The 21208-nt window shown below is 41.9% G+C and overlaps 1 protein-coding gene across 11 annotated transcripts in view; it reads right to left on the reverse strand.

The window, feature by feature from the left end:
* The window catches only part of NIN (ninein), a 92786-nt gene that overhangs the window by 68711 nt on the left and 2867 nt on the right, over positions 1-21208 (reverse strand). For 3 of the 11 annotated variants that reach the window (XM_053928304.2, XM_071221997.1, XM_071221992.1), the window contains exons 1-3: positions 15341-15543; positions 14656-14859; positions 4010-4091 (exon numbers count right to left, since the gene is read on the reverse strand). In XM_053928304.2, coding sequence (XP_053784279.2) covers positions 4010-4091; positions 14656-14859; positions 15341-15349 — 295 coding nt within the window. In that variant the 5' untranslated portion in view covers positions 15350-15543. Of the gene's footprint in view, positions 1-4009; positions 4092-14655; positions 14860-15259; positions 15281-15340; positions 15546-21208 lie in introns of those variants that run through there. The other 8 variants (XM_071221996.1, XM_071221993.1, XM_071222001.1 and 5 more) reach the window with 5 other exon arrangements.

Raw genomic sequence — 21208 nt, forward strand, 5'->3', positions numbered from 1 at the left:
GTGCCGTGGAGCTGACTGCTGGCGCCAGCATTTCCATCACAAAAACCCTATAATCCAAGGACGTAGCAAATTGAATAAATGACTAATAATTAGGTTGTTGTCCCTTCCTTATTCCAGGAAAATAATTTAAAGATTAAATCGTACATGTAGATATGAGGGAGTTATGCCACTGGCCATGCTAATCAGTTTGGAATTTGCAAAAGATTCCCTATAACCACAATCCATTTTTCTGCCCTTATCTGAATTTCAGTATTTTTCATTGTATTTTTGTATTATTGTGGTTATATTTGCTTTTTTAAAGAAAACACTCTCTCCTAAGATTTAGAATCATGAATATCAGAGTTAAAAGTATGCTGAAAGTAATCTAGTCCATTGCCTCTAATTTCAAAAATGAAGAAACTGGCCCTGGCTGGTGTAGCTAAGTTGGTTGGAGCATAGTCCTGTAAACCAAAAGGTTGCAGGTTCGACTCCTGGTCAGGGCACATACCAAGGATGTGGGTTCGGTATCCGGTCAAGCGTGTATGAAGCAAATGATTAATGTTTCTCTCTCACATCAGTGTTTCTCTCCTTCCCTCTTTCTCCCTTCCCCTTTCTCTCTAAAATCAATAAGCATGTCCTTGGGTGAGGATAAAATAAATAAAAAGAAATTATACCTCAGAGAAGTTATAAATAGCTGAACCCAAGACTATGGACATAATGACTTAACTCCTCTCAAATACTGTTTTGGCTTTGTATTTGTATTATTTATATATAACTGCCTTTCATTAGGGGTACATGAAAGTATGTCACGTACTGGGCATTTCTCCCTAGGAAACAAAATGCTCCAGTGTCAATGTATGTTAGGTAAAATCTTACAGAAACAGAAAGCTAAGTTTTTTCATAAACTTAGATAAGGTCATTTAGATATTAGAAGACAACACAATGAAATCTTGGAGCAGAATGAATTTTAAGTGTTTTTTAGTACAACCACTTTTACATGCAAAGTGACCACCAAAGACCATGGAGGTCATGGAGTATAAGGCCACCCAATTAGAAGGGCAGACACAGCATTTCATAACTCTTGGCTCAAGGCTCTTCCCACCATATCAAGCTGGCTTTTCTATATTATGATCTGGTATAGCATCTGGTATTTTTAATGTATAAAAATCTTAGATGCTACAAAATACCGATTCATGACTCTGTACCCACTATGGTCTCCTGTGCTTTCAGTCACCTTCCAAAGTCGAATAGGTCCACTGATTTCAAAAGGCAAGACAAATACACCACAGCCCTATGGGAGAAGATGAAGTAAGTACTGAACAGGCACATAATACTGAGGGCACAGGCCTCCCTGTCACTAGTGATCAGGCGAACCTTGCTCTCTTATTCACTTCTTTCTGCTGCCTCTGGCCACTTGTCAGAATCTCTCTGGCCAGGCTGCACTGACTGAGGGCTGGGTTATTCCCAGCTCATCCATCTGCAGGTGAACACCCTTAAACTGGAGGCTCCTGAAGTCACATCCCTTGGCGATACAGTGTCAGCCTCCTCCTCTGTCACTATCTGTGACAGTTCATTTAAGCTATGCCCCTTGTCAGGCCTCAACATGCTCGTGGAAAAAATGGCAGCATGCTCTCCAGCCTGACAATGATATGGTCCATGACTTAAAGGATAGTTATTTTTCTAAAGCGGAAGAAGGGGGTGAATTCGGGTGGCCTCTCGATACACTGCACTTGAGTCCTGACCCTTCTTTCTCTCTCTCTTGCCAGCCAGTCAGCCTGTGGGTGTGGAATCACATTTTACAGTGGGTGGGAGAACGTTTGAGTAGAAAGAACTGCATGATCCCCAGACACGACTGGAAGGGCCAGACAGAGATGGGCAAAGACAGATAAAGCAGAGATGCTTAGGAACATCAACGTTGGAAGAAGGGCGGACTCGCTGTCTCCTGTGAGATAAAATACTCTGAAGGCACTGGCTCAATCCTAGATTTTATCCTGCCAGACCAAATGTCAGCAAAGTGACAAATTCTGGATGAAGTGCTACCCATAAGTATACACCTGCTTCATCACATGCATTCGGGGAAGGTCTGTGTAACAAAGGTTCGTGCCAGCCTACCCAGAGGATGGAGCACACAGTAAAACTACAAAAATCCCTTCTACATGTTGTTCTGGAAGACGAGGCCAAGTTATGGTCTCGGCAGTGAGACACAGGACTCTGAAGTCACCATCTGGAGCCAGATTCATAAATGCTACTACTTCCCAGCTGTTACCAAGCTCAGCCAGCCACTGCCTGGGTCCTCATCCCATTACCTGGGTCCCAGCACTGTATAACTCTAGATGCACCCTTCACGTTTGCGCCCGCCATAAATCTGCAGATTTATGATGGCAGTTTTCTGGCAGGGGACAGTGCAAGTTTTAAAGAAGGGGCAGCAAAAGGATCGTGGGGACTAGTGGCAGGGCTGCCCCTCCCAAACCCACACAGAAGCCCATCACAGCCCAGAGGAGAACGTGGAACGCGTGCTTACGTTATCTATGCTCTTAGCAACTAAAATGCGGTGCAGAGCTCTAGTCAGGGTCCCTAGATACTGCACTGTTGTTACCAAGATGACAGACAACCTTAAATAAAGAAAAACATCAATAAAATGTGAGATCCCAGAAGAACAAAAAGTCATGTTCCAGCAGCAGTCACCTACAGAATTTCTGTTAGTTTGGAAAACTTCAAGACAGTATGAAAGGCAATAGCCTTCCTCCCAGGCTCGCTGTGGGCAGCCAGAGGGCTCTGGCGAGACTCAAGTTAAGGACAAACTTTCTAGGGTGGTCACCATAGGCAAAAAGGGGGAGACTCAGTGCAGTATTCACGTATATGCCACAAATCCGGAGCCCTCCGGAAGGAGCGATGAAGAACTGATCACCAGTGAGGATCAGAGATGAGTTCCCATCTATGCTTTGTCTAAATTGGTCACAGTGAATGGCTCCTTGTGGCCACAAAACGTTAATGATTTCTCCCCAGTCTCAAAAACTGGACTATGCTTTTGACGGTCTTTTAAATATAGGGTTTATTAAGGTATAATTTACATAGAGTAAATGTCATCCGTTTGGTGCATAATTTTATGAGTTGGAAAAATTCATGAAATCTGTAACTATTACCACAGTCAGGATATTAAACAGTTTCACACCCTCAAATTCCCTCATATCCCTTTATGACCAATCACTGATCTGATGGAATTGGACTGTATTTAACACAAATGTTAATACTGTTTAAACTTCCCCTTAGATATTTACCATATTTCATTCATTGTAAGACACAACCCCCGCCCCCACCCGATTTGAACACTGAAACTAGGACATGTCCTATAATCTGTGGCACTTTACCCTAATTGGTAACAATTTTTCTTCTTAGAGATACATAAAATAATGTGTTTTATCATCTATGGTGCCCTTTTAAAAAAATCATTGATGTATATTAAAGTCATAACATTTGAATACTTACTATGGGTTAAGTGTTCTACCAAGCCCTGAAAATACAAAAATGAATCAAACAATTCTCAAGGAAGTATCACTTGAGGGGAGGAAATAAACAATTACAAAACATAATAATGTCTACAGTGGAGGGGTATCCATCGCTAGGACTACATGAAATTATCTCTAGATCGGCCACCCTTCTTCTTTCAGGCAAAATCCCCCCCCCCCATTTGTATTCTTCCGTGTACACAGGAAATAAGGATGAAGGAAGTATCATTTGGCTTCACTGCTCATTCCAGGAGTGAGTTATTGCCACACCATCTGACATATCGCCTAGGAACAATCCAATTATTTCTCCCATAACTCACTGTTGTCATAGGGAAGTCTCATTTTAGTGTTCAACAGCTGCAAGGCTTTTATGATAATATCAAAAGACAAGTCACTGAAAATAACTGCTTAATCTGTGGAAGGCAGATGCCCCAAATCTTTCAGAGACATGCTTCAAGGTCCCCAAATTCCTCCCTGCACAACTTTTAAAGGGCAACGCAGAGAAGACAAGTTAGTGTCCTTACCTGGTTCTTGAAAGTGTTCTTCATTTGATAGAGTTCTGGACAAGATAAGTATTAGTGCTTCTTTAAATTGGTCAAAATGCACCTAAAAAAGAAATTAAAATAAATTCAAAATACTTTCCACAGTTTTAAGGTACCAAATCCATCTACATACAAGGTACCTGGCCAGTTGTTAGCATCCTGAGAGCCTTGAAATAAGTCACAATAAAATGTGACTTATTTCACATAAGTGAAAATAAGTGAAAATGTGACCTGCTTTCGTTCCCTTTTTTTCTTCATTTCTCCAAAACACTAAAGGAAAATGGACTGATTATTTCCGACACAAGTGTCATAAATGCTAATATCAATGTTAATACTTATTCAACCCTGAGGGGAAAAGCTATATAGCAAAACCTTCTTTATAAACACAGACAAAGATGAGTTTTGAACTTTTAACTTCTTTTATTTTCCTGAACAAGACCAGAAGAGAAAGATGTTAGGTTTAAATATTAGGAAACACTTCCCAAGTAAATGACCCTTGGTAATGATGCCCCAAAGTTGCTCTCATCTCTTCAGATATTCTAGAAAGAAGTCATCTTTTGAGGATGACTTGAATACAGTCTTGCCTGTGGCACGTATATAATATTTATCTCCCCAAGGACTTTATGATTCTAAAAACAAGCAGAAATCAATAGCAAACACAAAAGATAAAAGGACCCTGGAAAGCATTTTCCTGAATTCTTAAAATCACAGTTACTTTGACTGCAGTAGGAAAGAACTTGAGTTTTATTTAAGTAAATACTGAGAATTGAGACATCACTTTGGTTAAAGGGGAAAAATGGTTTTCTGTGTGGCCAAGTGTGCTCTTCCAAAATGTAACATTATGTGATCTCACCACGGGGCAGAAGGGAGAAATGGTATTTCTTCTCACCATCATTCTAGCTCAATAATGTGGCAACTATTTACATAGAAGCCTATATGTAAACACAACGTTAGTAAATTCATAATCTGTACTGTTATGAGTCTCTTTGGACATCATTACAAAACAGTGTGTAGAAGTTTTAAATATAGGTAACAGATTAAAAAAACGCTTTCAAATTAAAATTGGAAAAGCAACAAACCTCATTAGTCATCTAAACAATGGAAGAAAAATCATATAATGTCTTATCCATGCAAATCAAAGGAGAGGAATCCATTGAGATTCCTTTCATAAAATTGTATGTACTTGCAATTCACCAGACTCTCCCAAAGTACATGTGATTTCCCTACCACATTAGTTGTGTTTAATTGGAATGACATTCCGAAAGCATATTTCTTTAGATATGCACACTAACAATCAGCATAATCTACAGAGCCAGAGCAGAAATCTGTCAAGGGAGCCAGGACCACACAATGAATGAGAGGGTTAAAAGACTGTAGAAATGTAAGCTGTGCTAATTAGGTTTCACAGGTGCCAAATGGCTGCAAAGCCTGGGGAAGGGAGGAGGGGCAGGCCCTGCAGTGTCCCAGAGTCTGAGGTGGGCTTCAGGTACTGTGGCATCCCAGCTCCAGTTCTCAGGAGCTAGGCCAGTCTGTCCACAGACATCACTTACGCAAGGGCTCTCCAGCTCAGGGGCACATCCAGGCACTACTTCCTGCCAGAATCATGCCTCCCTCTGAGGGGGCGGGGTGGGGGGGGTGGTAGGGGGGGGGGGTGGTGGCAGCTGTGGGCAGTAGAAGGGTTATGACCACAAGCTCTGGTTCTGACCCTGGCTCAGCCACTCACTGCCTTTTGTGAGTTGGCTAAATTACTAAGCCTATCAGAGCTTCAATTTGCTTATCTGTAAAAATGGGAATATCTAACAACTAATATTTATTATTCACTCAACAAACACTGAGCAGCTACGATGCACCAGGCACTGTCCTAGGCCCTGTGACACAGCAGTGAATGAGTGACAAAGATCCCTGCTGCCATGGAGCACAAGTTCTCAGGAGAGATCACAGGGAATCAGGCAAGTACTCTGCAAAGAGCATTGCATGTATTTTGTTATTGATAATACCACATTCCTCATAGCTGAGTTAGAGAGATAAAATGAGAGTTTGGTTAAGTGTTTAGAACTTCCTGGGACTTACTAGGTACCTGGCAAGTGGAAGTTAACACTACTAACAGGTGTAGTAATTGGGGTGATGTTTCCACCACTTTTACAGAGAAACAGGGCCACATTCTCAAGCAAAGCAACTGGCCATGAGAGGAACCAAGATAGTGGAGTGGGAGTGTGTGTGTTGGGGTGGGGGTGGGGGGCCGGGGGGGGGGGGGTGAGGGGGGGGCGGTAACAGCAGGGAAGTCCAGGAGCCTTCCTCGCCCCCAGGGTCTGCGCAGTTGTCCAGCAGCGGAGATAATGATCCAGGCTGCTGTGTTTAGGGACCTCCAACTGGGTTTCTCCTCTGCCTTTTTTTCCCCCTTCTGTCTTAAGGTATTAATGGAGATGGCCTAAATGAAGCCTAAGTCTCTTGTTGCCACAGTTATGAATTGAACCGAAAGAGGCTCCTGTTTCAAAAAGGTGGGGCTTGCCTTGAGACTTTCAAATCCTTTATAGTTGTCTCCAGGGTCTCTGCTGGGGCTTGCAAAGACTGAAGTTTTGATAGTGTTAACTGGAAAAAGCCCTTCTGAATTTTGTCCCAGCAGTTCAATTCTGTGAGTGAGAGCCATGAAAATCACCTAGGGGTCTCTGCACCTCAGTTTTACTCCCCCTGAAAAATGGCAAAAATAGCTATACTCTGGAAGTGAATTCTAACCAGCTTCCAAGGCTTTATTATACAACATTTAAGGGATACTTAGGCCTCGCACAAACACACCAACTTCTGGGACAGTAGCACCCTCATTTACATGGAGGTCGCTTATCTCTCAGCCTCAGTCTGGAAGCACGCCAGTGGTGTCCAAAGCTGAGGACAGCACCACGGTGCCCACAGAGCCTTCTCACAGAAAATGCCATAGAACCAACTCAGAAGCTCTTCATTCTCACTCGACCTGATGTATTTTAAGCTTCATTATCCTGCTTTCCGACCCGCTACAGGTTAGCAGCAGTAAATAAAGGACAGGGCACTCCAAGGCAAGTCCGAGAAATAACTATTTGACATATTGGGGAGGAAGAAAGTCTACCCGCTGTCTAACACAAATAAAGTACAAAATTTTTGTACTTGAACAAACTATTTTTAAAAACTATATAAATTACATAAAAAGGGCACATGCCCTCAAAAACCTAACAGTCTGGGATTATTTAGTGTCGGGGCATGGATGCACGTGCTGCTAAATAAATCCTGAGGATATTACTCTTATAGAAGAATAAGTGATAGACCAAGATGATTTATATGATCAAGAAAAACCTTATAATGCTTAATGTACTCTTTGATAGGGTAAGACACAAGTAAAAAAAAATTTAACCCCCATGGTTAAACTTAAAAAAAAAAAAAAAGTCTGCCACTAATTGAAGAAAGAGATCTAGTTATTAGAAAATTTTATTAACATGGCTCCTGAAGAGTGCTAAATGAATGGGGGTATTAATGTAGGTTTTCTTTCCTGGGCATTGGGTCATTTGGCTCTCACAGCATCCATGTGAGATGGTCAAGGCAGGCATCCCTCCTTAGCATTGATGAGAGAGGCTCAGAGAAGGCCCGAGCCTACCCAAGGCCACATATCTTGAGGGAAAGAAGTTACTGGAGAACCCAGGTCTTCTGACTGGACACATTAAAGTGCAGCTACTCTGCCAGCCCCACACTGCTGCATTCCTGGCCTGACCTCTCCAGGAAATCCCTCTGCTGCTCCACGTCAAGTCCTCAACTTGACACAAAGCCACTAAGTACAAAGCACTGGGGCTTCAGAGGATGTAAGAGATTAAGAGATATAGCACTGGCTTGTATAGCTCAGTGGATTGAGCATGGGCCTGGGAACCAAAGGGTTGCAGGTTCAATTCCCAGTAAGGGCACATGCTTGGGTTGTGGCCTGTCCCCAGAACAGGGCATGTGAGAGCAACCACACCTTGATGTTTCTCTCCTTCTCTTTCTCCTTCCCTTCTCTCTAAAAATAAGTAAATAAAATCTTTTTTAAAAGAGATACATAACCTCTGCCCTCAAGGGGTTTACCAGCTACACCCTACACTGCAGGTGTGGGAGGGTGGAAAGGGGAAGAAAAGAAGAAAGTTTACTAGTAACTGCAAGGTAATCTGGTATGTTCTGAGAGAGACAAAAACAAGCTGGTAGGGGCCTCTGACAAATGAGCAAATCCTACCTGGCCAGCAGGGAGAAAAATAGGGACATTTGCCACGTCTGAGTTCCCCAAGATATTCACAGGCAGAGCTTAAAGTTTTCCAAAGTGAACTTATAATGCATTAGATTTGCCACATTTTAGAAGAAAAGGGTCTATAAAATACTAAACATGATTATTAACTCAGAGGTTCTTCATAAGCCAACAATGTCTATCTAGGTGACCCCTTCTTCCCCCACCAAAAAAAAAAAATCCAAAATTGTAAAACCAAAACCTGGCAAACTGATCAAAACCACTGGAGCAGTGGCAGAAGGCAAAAGGGGTCAGAGGGGTCGATTACACGGTAACAGATGGAAACTGGACTTTTGGTGGTGAGCATGTTTTAACGCATAGAGATAGTGAATTATAATGTTGTACACCTGAAATTTATATAATACTATTAACCAATGTTACTTCAAGTAAGAAAATATTGGAACAGCTTTAATTCTTAAATTGATCTTTATTTTCCTTCTTGCAAGGGCATTTAGACACTGCACCCCTCACTTTAAACAGTAGTACATCCTGTATCTTTGGAGAAGATAGTTCTCTAAGAGAGGCAGGTGACTGCTACTTTCCATCCACGCTCATGAATACTGATGTGGCAGAGAAGCCCCTTAGGGCACAACCCAGAACCAAAATGTTAACAAATGCCCTCTATTGTGAAGAAACATGCATGGGCAGGCTCACTAAGTTCTGTAACTGGAATTTGTAAGTACCATTTTTTTGTCTTCCAAGGGAGTTTGGCTATTGAATTATGTTAAAATTTAGAAATCATCCCAAATATACAATGCAATTAAATCACACAAAGTAACAAGCTTCTGAGCTGTGCATCCCCTGGCTGGTACCTCCTCATTTGAATAATAATTGCTGCCATTCATTTTACAAGCACTCCTCTATCTTGTATGCCTCAAAGGGCAGTTTGCAGCAATGGGAAAATTACATGACTGACTGAAAACACACATGACATTTAAACTAAATTAACAGGAAGACCAGTCAAGTCTGATTTTTTTGTCATGTGCCATTACCGCTTAGCAGAAATCTACCTCATCACTTTTGCTCTCCAAATTTCATAGGAATGCTTTTTTAGAAATACAATTTGCCTTTCTGAAAAAAAGAATTTAAGCACCATTTAAATATGAAACAAATGGTATTTTAAACCATACACACAAACTGCAACAGGAAGTAAAATAAGGAACTTTAACGTTGCATAAAATAAATCTTGTGCAACCTTGGAGCTCAGATGCACACAGTTTCCACATGTGTGCAGGCACTACTTCCAACAGACCCAAAGTGAGAGAACTCAAGCCAGCGTTCGACAAAGTGCGCTTGTCAAACAAGACAAAGGCTCACGTGACCACCTTCATAGGAGGGAGGTTTGAATCTAGTAATACAGAGGGAAGTCAATCACAGAACGTTCGAAACACTGTTAGTTGAAATGGGTATAGAAATATGGACCCCTCAGAAGGTCAATGTATAGGACAATAATGTTTCTGGCATTATGCAAAGAGAAATGACACAAACAAAAAGACATAGTTCCAAATGAAAGACATACTTATAGAATGTTATATTCTAAATAAAGCATTCCAGTTATTGTAGCTTAGTGAGTTATTTCCTGCAGACAATGTTGAGAGACGCAAAGGCCATTCGAAAAGGCAAGTTTTAAAACCCTAAAGCAGCTGTATGAAGTTGTACTCCAAGACTGATCCAAGGAGCCCTGCCTTTGGATGGAAATAGATGAAACCACCGCCACATGAGTTTCTAGCAAATCCACATTCTGTTCTAAAGAGACTCCTCAGAAAATCACAGCTGGAAACTCATTATTTATCAAAGACCCATTCTAGGGGTGTAAGAGAAGGAAGGAGATACAGAACACAGTAGCTAACAGTGTGCCTGGCTGTAGGATGTCTTTGATATACACAATCTAAGTCAACCTTCATAGCAATCTTACAAGGAGGGTATTATTTTCCCCACCATACAGATAAAGAAACTGAGACTCAGAGTATTTAAGATAATACGTCCATATGGCTGAAATGTGGCAAGATCAGTGTATGTATCCAGGTGTGAATTCAAAGACTGTGCCTCAATAATACACTGTCTTGATGTGGTGGGGATGGGGATCAGTTGAAGGGGGATAGAGAATGAGATCCATTTTTGCATCTTTGGAGTCTCAGGAAGCTGTGAAGACACGCATTCACCCTCGAGGTCTGGGAAATCTGGGCTTCCCTTCTGGTGCTGCTGCAAATGAGCTGCCTGATCTTGGACATATCACTGTACGTTTCCAAGTTCTGGATTCCAAGTTTCTCTGTCATACGGGTGAACATTTAAATCTAAAAATCTGTGATGAACACTGAAGAACTTAAAGTCCCCTCATCCAGACAAGATGACTCGTAAAAGTATCAGTGGAATACTATGGAAATTTAATGAGCATTCCTGACCATATTTTCTCTGGTGAAAGAGATGACCATTGCTGAAATAAAGTAGGTAGACAAGAACAGCTTTTAATACTTGTTCCCAACTCTTGCCGAGACCAGAAGGCCTTCCCAACAGCTCTCCCCTATGCCCTTGCTTTTGTCAGACTTAATACCTCTGAGAGATTCAAGGTTCACAGTATGCAAAACCAAAGTTAATTTTGCAATGAATTTGACAAGAAAATGTTCATACAGAATGGAAACAAGTCTTGTAGCCTCTGACTCAGAATGTCTTCTTACTTATAAATGGGAACCAGAGATCCTTAGGAGTTTAATTTAACCCCAGATGAGATTGTTGCACAGGAAGGGAGTGATGGAGAGAGATCCAGAGTCACAAGACCAACATAGGAATCAGAAAATACCATTCACCCTTTCAGATTACTCATTGGTGGTTAAACAGTAAGGTACCGAGAAGGTTCAGACATTTAAGAGATGCAATGAGAAATGTTTCCCCTATTCCCTCTAATGAGTCCAAACAGGCTCAGATCAATACTATGAAGCAGGAGCATGAACATACAGTAGTTATAAATAGGCACTATTGGACGATCAAGCGTAGTTTTGCACACAGAGAACGAGTCCAAATAATCACCACCAGAAAGTGCTTCTGTGTTTCTGACTTACTTTTCAAATGGTTAAAATGTGTATATGAAAGAAATCTTTAAAAGCTTTTAATGAATTAGAAACAACAAACAAGCAATCCTCCTGAAGATTTGTAAATTAATCTTGACATTTATAAAATAATGAAAGGTAGGAAAGCTGAGCTAAGTTATATATTTGTACAGCTATCAAATTTTAATACTAAGAAATTTTTAAGTACCTTTGATGACCAAGGTCTTCCTACCTATGGAACTCTTTGGAAGCCAATGATGAGTTCTGCTTCCAGGTGGCTTATTCTGATTCTATACAGTGCCACGGGCATGGGGCCCCTCGGCATCCAGATTCATATTAAAGAATATAGCAAGGAAATGCATCAGAACCCCAGGGGGCTGTTCTGTCTCAAGTTGGGATATTCCATCATGAAAGGAAAGTACATTTTTTAAACAGGATATAATTAAAGGCTTCAATAAAACCAAGGTATATGATCATATTTATGTCTAGATTTTTAATAAAAAGGATAGAGAGGCATATGGAAACACGTCATTTAAAAGACACAAAACCAGGAAGCACCTACAATGGGTATCAAATGCTTGGATGAAGAATTAATGTGGTTCCCTTTTCTAAATGTTTGTAGTATTTGCTCACAGTACTACTCACCTGTCAGGTACATTATGAGACCAGACTATAAACTCTTCAGTGTCTTGAGCAGTCCCTTGTCTTAGGGTCTCACCCACCTGACATCTGCTTAACTGTGACAAAAATATGAATGGAGCTCTTCTGACAAAACTAGTAGGAAACACCTACCAGCAATGTCCTCTTTCCTTCAAACTGGCAATTCACACTCTGTAGGCATTTCAAGTACACATACACAGGTGAGGCAAAAGTAGGTTTATAGTGGTTCATATGGAAAATAATCCAATAATTAATAAATAATAATACAAGTATAAACTGTGTTTTGTGTACTCACAATTGTAAACCTACTTTGGCCCCACCCTGTAAAACCACTGTGCTCAGGGGAATATGGCTTCAAGTTATAAAGCAATATCAGGCAGACGAACTGATACATAATTTGGGGGTAAATTGTCTATTAGTAAAATGCATGAAAATGGCAGGTTGATTTGTTACTCTCCTTAACAGCTGTCAAAAGAAACATTAGGCTTTATGAAAGAAAGCAAAAATTTATTAAAGATGGATTTTAAAATAAAAATAAACAGATGATGTTCATGTTCTTAGCTGAGGGGGAGAGTGTTTTTTATCTGTTTTCAAGGAAAGATGATTAATTGAGCCCAATTCCAATAAAGGTAAACTTAAAAATTTTGTTTTATTTAAAAATTAGATTTGCTAAGATTTAAAAGTTAAAACCATAAGCATCCTGGGAGCTGATGGATACTGATGTATCCAAAACCCACTTAATGGAAAACTGTACTTTATGACAAATGTAAGACTAGCAGAATGCCTGACATGTAAGACACAGAACAATACATATTTGTTGAAGTAATGAAGAGATGAATATATTTAGATTTGTCATGCTACTATTTCTTTCTCCTGTTTCATTAAACCAGACTCCTAACCCTTTTAAGTTTTCTAAAAATAATACCTAAAGAGAAAAAAGATGCCCTGGTTGGTGTGGCTCAGTGGATTGAACGCCGGCCTGAGAACCAAAAGGTCGCTGGTTTGATTCCCAGTCAGGGCCCATCCCTGAGTTGTGGGCCAGGTCCCCAGTAGGAGATGCGCAACAGGGAACCACACATTGATGTTTCTCTCCCTCTCTTTTTCCCTCCCTTCCCCTCTGTCTAAAAATAAATAAATAAAATCTTTAAAAAAAAAAAGAAAAAAGATGACTGGCATTAAAAACTTATTTTACAACTTGTGACCCTTCTCAATATACCAAGAAGGTGAGAGCACTTGGATTGCTTCTATGAATTCTAAGGACTTTTTTTCCCCTATAATTTAAAATTACAGACCATATAGGGTGTATTAACAGCATACGGCCAAGTTTATGAAAGCATCTGAGAATAATTCAATTTCATTAAAAAATGCAAATTTAACAGTAAGGCATTAATTCATGCCAACCCTGCTCTCAAGACAATCACCAGGGACTCCCACGTGAAATCAATATGGAGACATCTATTTAATTTGTATCATGGGCTCCCTAAGTAAATATCACACTACAGACCGCTTAGGTATCCCTTATTCACAGGCAAACAGCAAAAATTTTAAAAAGCAAGCTGGAAGTGTCAAGTCATTAACAAATCAATCCCAGCCCTTGAGAATGTCATCCTCTGTACACAATATCAGGGCAGCCACTGCTCCTGTCTGTCTCATGTCACAGAGAGCCAATACATCACATGGGATCTGAGGTCACTTAACCACCTTGTCACTAAGAGACAATGAAAATGAAGCGAAGTAAAAGAAGTTCTGCTTCCTCAATTTACACCACATGACAAAACTTCTGTCTACAAAGTGTCAGCAATGACAGCACAAGCTAAAAAAGTATTACCCATTTTCTCCTCTCATCCATTCAAAAAAAAAAAAAAAAAAAAAAGGAAATCAACAGCAAGACTCAACCCAAAGCCATACAAATGATGCTCTTAATTATGAGAATTGAACGCAATCTCAGGTCGGGATGGTCAAACATCCTCTCCACTAACAGAAAGAGGGGGGAAAAAAAGAAACTTCTTACTCATCTCCGTGACTGGCTCTATGGGAGAACATGACTATTTGTTGTCAAACGCAGACGTTAACATCAGCACACACCCATCTCTGCTGGAAGCGAGTCGTGCTGGGTTTTAAATGAGCCTGCACTGTATTTACTTACCCTCCTGTCTTACTTCCTGGGTGAAGAGTTTAATTAATACTTCACCCCAGGAACAATCCACAGAAGAAATAGCTTTATCGGGAGTGAAAGCCATCGCAGCAATCCGCTTTTCCTGTGAATGGCAGTTTCCTTACTGCATTTCCCTTCTCCTCAGTGGAAATCTGTCACCTCCCTGCTGTCTCAGTGATGAAAGTGGAGTCCATGAAATGCTCCACAAAGAACAAGAAAAAACTGGAAAGCATTCCTGTTAACTCTTCTTCCGTCTTTATCTAAGATGCTCAGTGCACACCTTCCCAGAGCGCAGATGACAGCAGCCCCCATCACCTGAGCAAACTGCACTGCCGCATCGTGGCCATTACAGTTTGTCTGTTTCTCAGGCTAAGAGCTAAAGGCACACACAGCCAGGATGTTAGAAACAAGTTGCAAGAGGTGTGGTTTGCCCCACCCCCCAGTGCCCAGACAGAAACCGCACCCTCTTCCCACTGCCGGTGCTCTTCCCCAGCCTTACCCTGCCCAAGAGGTTGTCCTGAAGCAGCGTCTCTTGCAGCACGGGGGCCACCTCTTCCAGGCTCAACATGTGGCAAAGGTCGGTGAGTTCTTCCTGTCCCAGGGACCCAGTGCCCGTTGTGTCAAAACTGTCAAACAGCTCCTTGAGTCGGGCCTCATGCTGGTCCTGCTCCACCTCATCCATCCCATAGCCCACAGCGTTCACCTGCGCGGGACAGAGACAAGGACAGGTTGGGGCAGTCCCTGGAATCCCGCTGCTGCCACCCCTCGGCACACTACCCCTACCCTCTGCACACCCTGGTCCCCTTGTGCCAGTTGATCGGGACTTTGGTGAGGGCCAGCGGGAGAGGTAATGTTGCACACCCACCAGCAAGACCATGGGTCTCTCTAGGACCCAGTGCTGGCCCATGGAACTGCCCCATGCACTCACCTGGGGGCGGGGGGGGGGGGGGCATACCAACAAGGCCAGGTCACCACAGGCTAACATTACCAGAATGAGGGAGTCTTGCAGGCAGAAAGGTGCCCCTTTCATCAGGGGGGCAGCCAGTCTGGCAAACTGAAGACTGAGAGTGGTTCTCTATGAACTCCTCTACCCTAGAACTTACAGACAGTGAAAGGCTACTTCTGACATCCAGTCCTTTCAAATGAAGTAACTGTTAGTGCCAACAAACTGCAGGGCTACCTACAGCTTCCATGCAAGTTCAAGAGCTCCAGCCAACCTGTCCAGATGCTGCAATCTGCGGGCTCAGATGAGCTGCTGTTTAGTTTCTCTTCCTCCAGCCTAGATGCTCCTCTTCGTGTTTAGACCAGAGGGTTGCAGCAGCAGGCACACGTCTGATACAAAACCACCTCCCTGTTTACATAAGACCCAGTGCCTTTTACATGAGTTCCTCAAAAAGCAACTCAATTAACTTCATTGCTGCAATTACAGGTGTGACAGGAAGCGTATTCCCTAAGCTCCCTTTAGTCCCAGGGAGGTTTAGGTAATGCTTAGTTGCCTAGAGAAAGGAGAAAACAATACCCCAACCTTTCAGACAGTGAGGTTCAAAGGAGCCACAGACCATATGAATCCTACAGAGTCTCAGGGGACCTCCACCATCTAGGCTACCTCACCTCTGTTCACCTGGTTACTCTGTCTTCCATCCCTCTGACCCACCCAGACCGTGTGTTCTTCCACTTTCCAGGGGAATGGTAAAAACATGGAATCATCAATAACTCTCACAATCATTATTGCTAAAAATATATACCACAAAATAGTAGGTACGTCCTACTTTAAGAATGAAGCTGGGTTTTTTGCTTGCACATTAATTCATTTATAATGTGTGGGGCCTTCCAACCAAAGGCTGACACCTGCATATCTGGAGGTACCTTCACCATGATGCAATGGAAAACAAGTGTGACATATACCCTTGAGACAGTGACCTCAGCTATCTGGAACAAGGCCCTCAGAACCCTCCCTTGACTATAAAAAATTTATTTATCTTGCTAATATAATAATTTTTATTGTGGTAAGTACCACATAACATGAAATCCACCCTATTAAAATTTGAAGTGTGCAGACAGTATTGATCTCTAGATCATTTTCATCTTACATGATAAGCTCTATAGCCACGGCACAGCAACTCCCCATTTCCCACCCCCCTCCAGCTCCTGCAAACGCCATTCTGTTTTTAAAAGCAGCACCATTAAATAAAGCAAGCCCTGGGTCAGAAAACTCTAATTTAGAAGCGATGTTCTATGGAGCGGATCATTACAACATGGGAGCCATGTGTGTGAGTTAAGATGCCGAACATGGCCAGAACTGAAAATGAGAGCCTTCCGTACAAATCATGCTCCAGGTTGTGTGGATTTCTTTCCACAGACAACTGTTCACAACATGACAAGCTAAAACAGAACCACAGTCATCCCAAGGGTTTCAGCAGAAGCAGGTGGACTCAGAGGATGGATTCTAGCTCTGCCACATAGCTCCATTTTCACTGGCGCCGCTTATCACCATGGAGTGGTACCATTGTGGTTCAGGCTCCTGGAATCAAAAGGTCTCTTCTCTTAATTATCAGTTTTTCTATTACTAAGGTGCTGCTGACTCTGGCTACCTTCCCAGAGTTGGTCTACTGGGTTAACTAATCACCATCTACATGTTTTCAAAATAGATTGAAAGTGCTACATAAAACATCAAGGCACCAGAAAAGAAACACGAAGGTGTTAAGCAGAGCCACAAAAGTTAGGAATTTAGAAAAGGCCAAGGCTTGGCTAATGAGATTCACTTAGAGTCAGCCAGTTAATTGTTGGCTAAGATCTGCTGAGAACCCCCAAGGTGCTCTGGGGTGTCCGGGTTGCCACAGTTCTCAGACTCCCTCTTGGGGTTTAACTGTCCCAGGGGCTGCAATGCTGTAATCTGACCAACTTCATAAAAGCTAGACGTTTGTGCTTTTGTTTGATTTTGCATATTAAAAAAAAACCCTCAAAAGTGAAAGAATTCTAACACTTCCTCTTTTAAAAACTACTTTTAAGGGCTGGGGGTTTGTCCATCTACACCAGTGAACAAGAGCCATAAAACTCACCGTCTACTGAGAAGTCCTGGTCTTATCCATGGCTCTGAATTTGATAAGCCATCATGCCCTGCTCTTTGGGAGGTCACTGGATTTTCACGAAATAAAATTCCTTTAATAAGAAAACATTCTTTTGACTAAAGGGGGAAAACAGCCCTACCCCTAGAGAGCAAATGATGGTACGTAAGAAAACATCCAAAAGATGTTCCATATGGTGACAAGTGGTCAGTAGTCTTCTGGCCCAGAATGCATTTTTACTGGTTGATATTATTCCCCAAATGTTCATCAGTAATTTCATGTGCAAGAATTTTTTTCTCCCCACTTGCCAGAAATTTCTTTAAAGGCAAGGTCCACAACTTCAATTTCTTTACTGGCTTTCCCCAAATGCATAGTATTTGGAGAAATGTATTCTTCACACCACGATGCAGTAAACATGGACTGAGTATATGGAGATTTGAGTGGAAACTTTACCTGAATAACTACAGAAATAAATGAGCATATGAAGAGTTTGAAATGCCTACTTCTTCCAAAACACACCTCTACTCCCATCCAAATCTTTTTAAAAGGCATGTTCAGTCTTAGAAATAACCAAGCAGAAGTAGAAAGCCAGCACCCACTGCCAAATGGCCGTGTGAAGTTTGGTTCAAGGATTTAGCAAGTGAGCCAATGGATTCTCACACTTGAGCTGCATTTGTCTGTTAGGAGATGTGGCTTTGGAGGACAGGCTGCACTAAAGCACCTTCCCCGGTCCCCGTGTTTATAGAACGGGAAAAATAACACCCATCTGGAAGGGCTGTCCTGACGGTTAAAGATGGTAGTTAATCCCAAAGAAAGCTGATACCACAGGGGAATTGAGAAAACCACCAAGAAAATACCTGTGACTTACAAAGCCGGGGTGAACTGAAGAGAGCTAACTTACAAGCCAATCAGCCACAGATCTGCCTTTAAAGAAACACAGGAGGAGCTGTGGAATGCCAGAATCCAGAGAGCAAGGATGGGCGGGGTGCGTGATATGTACATTAAAATGTTGTATCACTCAATGGTAATGGCAGCAGGCAATGCTCAATGTTTCCTCAATCTTTATTTTTTTTTAAAGGGTTTTATATACTTATTTTTAGAGAGGGGGGAAGGGAGTGAGAAAGAGAGGGAGAGAAACATCAACGTGTGGTTGCCTCTGGAGGGCCCTCTACTGGGGACCTGGTCCAAAACCCAGGCACAAGTGCCCTCCCTGACTGGGAATCAAACCTACAGCCCTTTGGTTGGCAGGCCAGTGCTCAATCCACTGAGACATGCTAGCCTGGACTTTCTTCAATCTTTAAAGGCAGACTATTGATAAATTTAATGTGAAACAAAAGCAAAAAGGCTAAAATATAGTTGGGAGCTCAGAAAAAAACAATTTCTTTTAACTTTCTGATCATTTACTGTAAGTCTGGCCTACGCAGAGTACTTTACCTATATGACCTCATTTAATCCTCCTACTACTTTAAAGTAGATCTCACATTCCCGTTTATGACGCAGAGATTGGCGGTTGGCAAAAGTCTACAATTTGTCTGAGGTGAAAAGCGCCAACATGGGGGCGGAGCCAAGATCGGAACCCTGGTGTGGCTCGAAACACTGACTCTCAATCCCACACATAACAACGCATGGATGGGACCACTGAAGTGATCCTGGCAAAGCACTTGTCTCCACCTCTATGTGTTAACCAGGTCAACAGTGCCAAGTGCCAGAACTGGTTCTGTTGCCTGGAACACTTGCTGGTCATAGACTCCTCCAGGTCGTAATGGGGGGATGGGGCTCCTCCCTCCCTCCCACCCTTGGCCCTTTGTTGAGTAATTATAGTCTCCAAGGCATTAGGGATACACAGAATAAGTAATTTCTTTTTAATAAAGCGTCTCTGGAATATAGGGTAAGGAAGAAATAAATTTGTATATAAAAATTATCATGAAGAATCCCATATCTTCAAGAGTGGGCAAAGTCCAGAAACTGGTAGTTGTTAAGTTAATTCCCCAAAACACTTAACTCCGTCCAATCTGTGCAGTCCCATGCCTTCCAGAGTCAGAGCCTGACTGACGCCCACCGAGAACAGGACTCTTACCCAGAGATGAAGGGAGTTGGGTTTGGAGTCATAAATCTTTCTTCAAATGGCGAAGAACAATTCCAGTTTTATAAAGCCCGCCACAAACCCGAGCCTCCTTGCAACCACCTGCCTCCCCACCCAAACTGTCAGGAGCCTTTACCACTCCTCTGGGATAAAAGGGCCAGTGTGGGCAGTATTTTGGAGTTCTAACTAGGGATGGTTAAATAAGAGGCAGATGCACAGAGCCATTAATCAAAACATTTATCACCCAGTGACCACCCATAATGAGAACTACACGGAGCATTTTCCTTCCAAGTAACTCAAAACAAGGCTGCCAAAATGTGCAGACCCTGACAGGGATATCCATTACAGAGCTGTGTTATTGTGCTCTGCTCGGCAACCTTGGCTGATGAAATCACAGTGCCAACTGGGACTGGAAGAGGCAGAGATGGAGGTGCAGCTGGAATGATGAAGTCCCCGACATAAGGCCAACATGAAGTGGACACGTGAACTTATGAACTTCCCAGCATCCAAGATATAGAAAGGAGCTTGTAAGAATGGCACCCCGGCCAAAGGGGACGTCTGTTCTGGGCCAGAGGGAGTAAAAGAGGGACAAAGCCTGGCAAGGGAAAACCAAATAATAAATGAGCACAATGCCCGAGCCCCTAGCTCAGGCCTTTTATTTCCCTTCCAGATGGTCCAGCAGCTGAACAGCTACGAGGAATGTCTGCATGTCCCCCTTGGCTCAGCCGCTTCTGCTGGGTATTATAATAGATGCTTGTGGATCTGTGTTCAGACATAGCTGTTGGGGGCCCACAGACCAGACAGTGACCACCAAGTGACTAATTTAGTGACTTTACAACTGAAGTGATGAACAGGCATAAACCCTGCTTGGGCAAAGCTTTTCTTTCACGCCTTTAGCTTTCACCGTTTGGGAAGTCAGAGCCTCATAATGCCAATGATCAAATTAAGCTGTTTCTTTTTCTTCTCTCTTTTCTGCATTTTATTTTACTGCAGATATTTTCAGTCTTACCATTTTGGACTAATTTAGTATAAAATGAAATAGGGACAAGAATAAATTCAAGTTTAGTAAAGCTTAATAGAAAAAGCATATATCCCCATTTATGTATCTAGATAGAATATTTCAGCTCAAAATGACTGCTACGCACACCAATTACTGTGAGATAGCCTCCTCTCTGCTCAGATTTCATTTCTGCTCCAGCACCTCATTTCTAGCTGGATACCAAAAGCACAAGAGCACCATCAGGAATAAAATCATGATATAAAAATATAACACAAAAGCTTAAATGACTCCACCTAGAAAACAAAGGCACATTCAATTTTAAAGAATAACAATCTTTGCTAACTACACTGTAAAATGTAATTTAATCAAGAGTATCCTACTAGTACTTGTTCTAAAACATAAGTAAACTTAGTATTTTACTGTACTGAATGATGTAGCAGAGCCATGCTTTTGTTAAACCTAACAGCTAGGTGGATTACCCAATCAAGTTGTTAACTCAGGAGAGCTGGAGGAATAAAATCATTAGCCTAGCGCATTGTAGATCCAATAACCTTTAATCCGCTACTAAGTAAAATTCCAGAAGCAGAAAACCCACTGTCTGTTACTTTCTTAGAAGACACTGCTTGTAACAACTTTCACTTCTTGAGCCATATTAACTCAAATTAATGTAAAATGCCTGCCGCTATGAAAAGAGTTCCCTGGGATCAAAGTGGAGAGCTTCACTTTTGACATCTATAAACAATAGGTTTTCTCAACTTCGTTTTTTAAGTGAGCACTAAAACATGAATACTTTGTAATTTTTCCACCCAAAAGCTGGAATAAATGGTTAATTGCTGTTATAAATTGCCATACAGAAGCATCCTAATTTCAAACAGCTACTCATTTGCACATACCCATAATCTTT

The sequence above is a fragment of the Desmodus rotundus genome, chromosome 7, assembly GCF_022682495.2.
Source record: "Desmodus rotundus isolate HL8 chromosome 7, HLdesRot8A.1, whole genome shotgun sequence".
Lineage (NCBI taxonomy): Eukaryota > Metazoa > Chordata > Mammalia > Chiroptera > Phyllostomidae > Desmodus > Desmodus rotundus.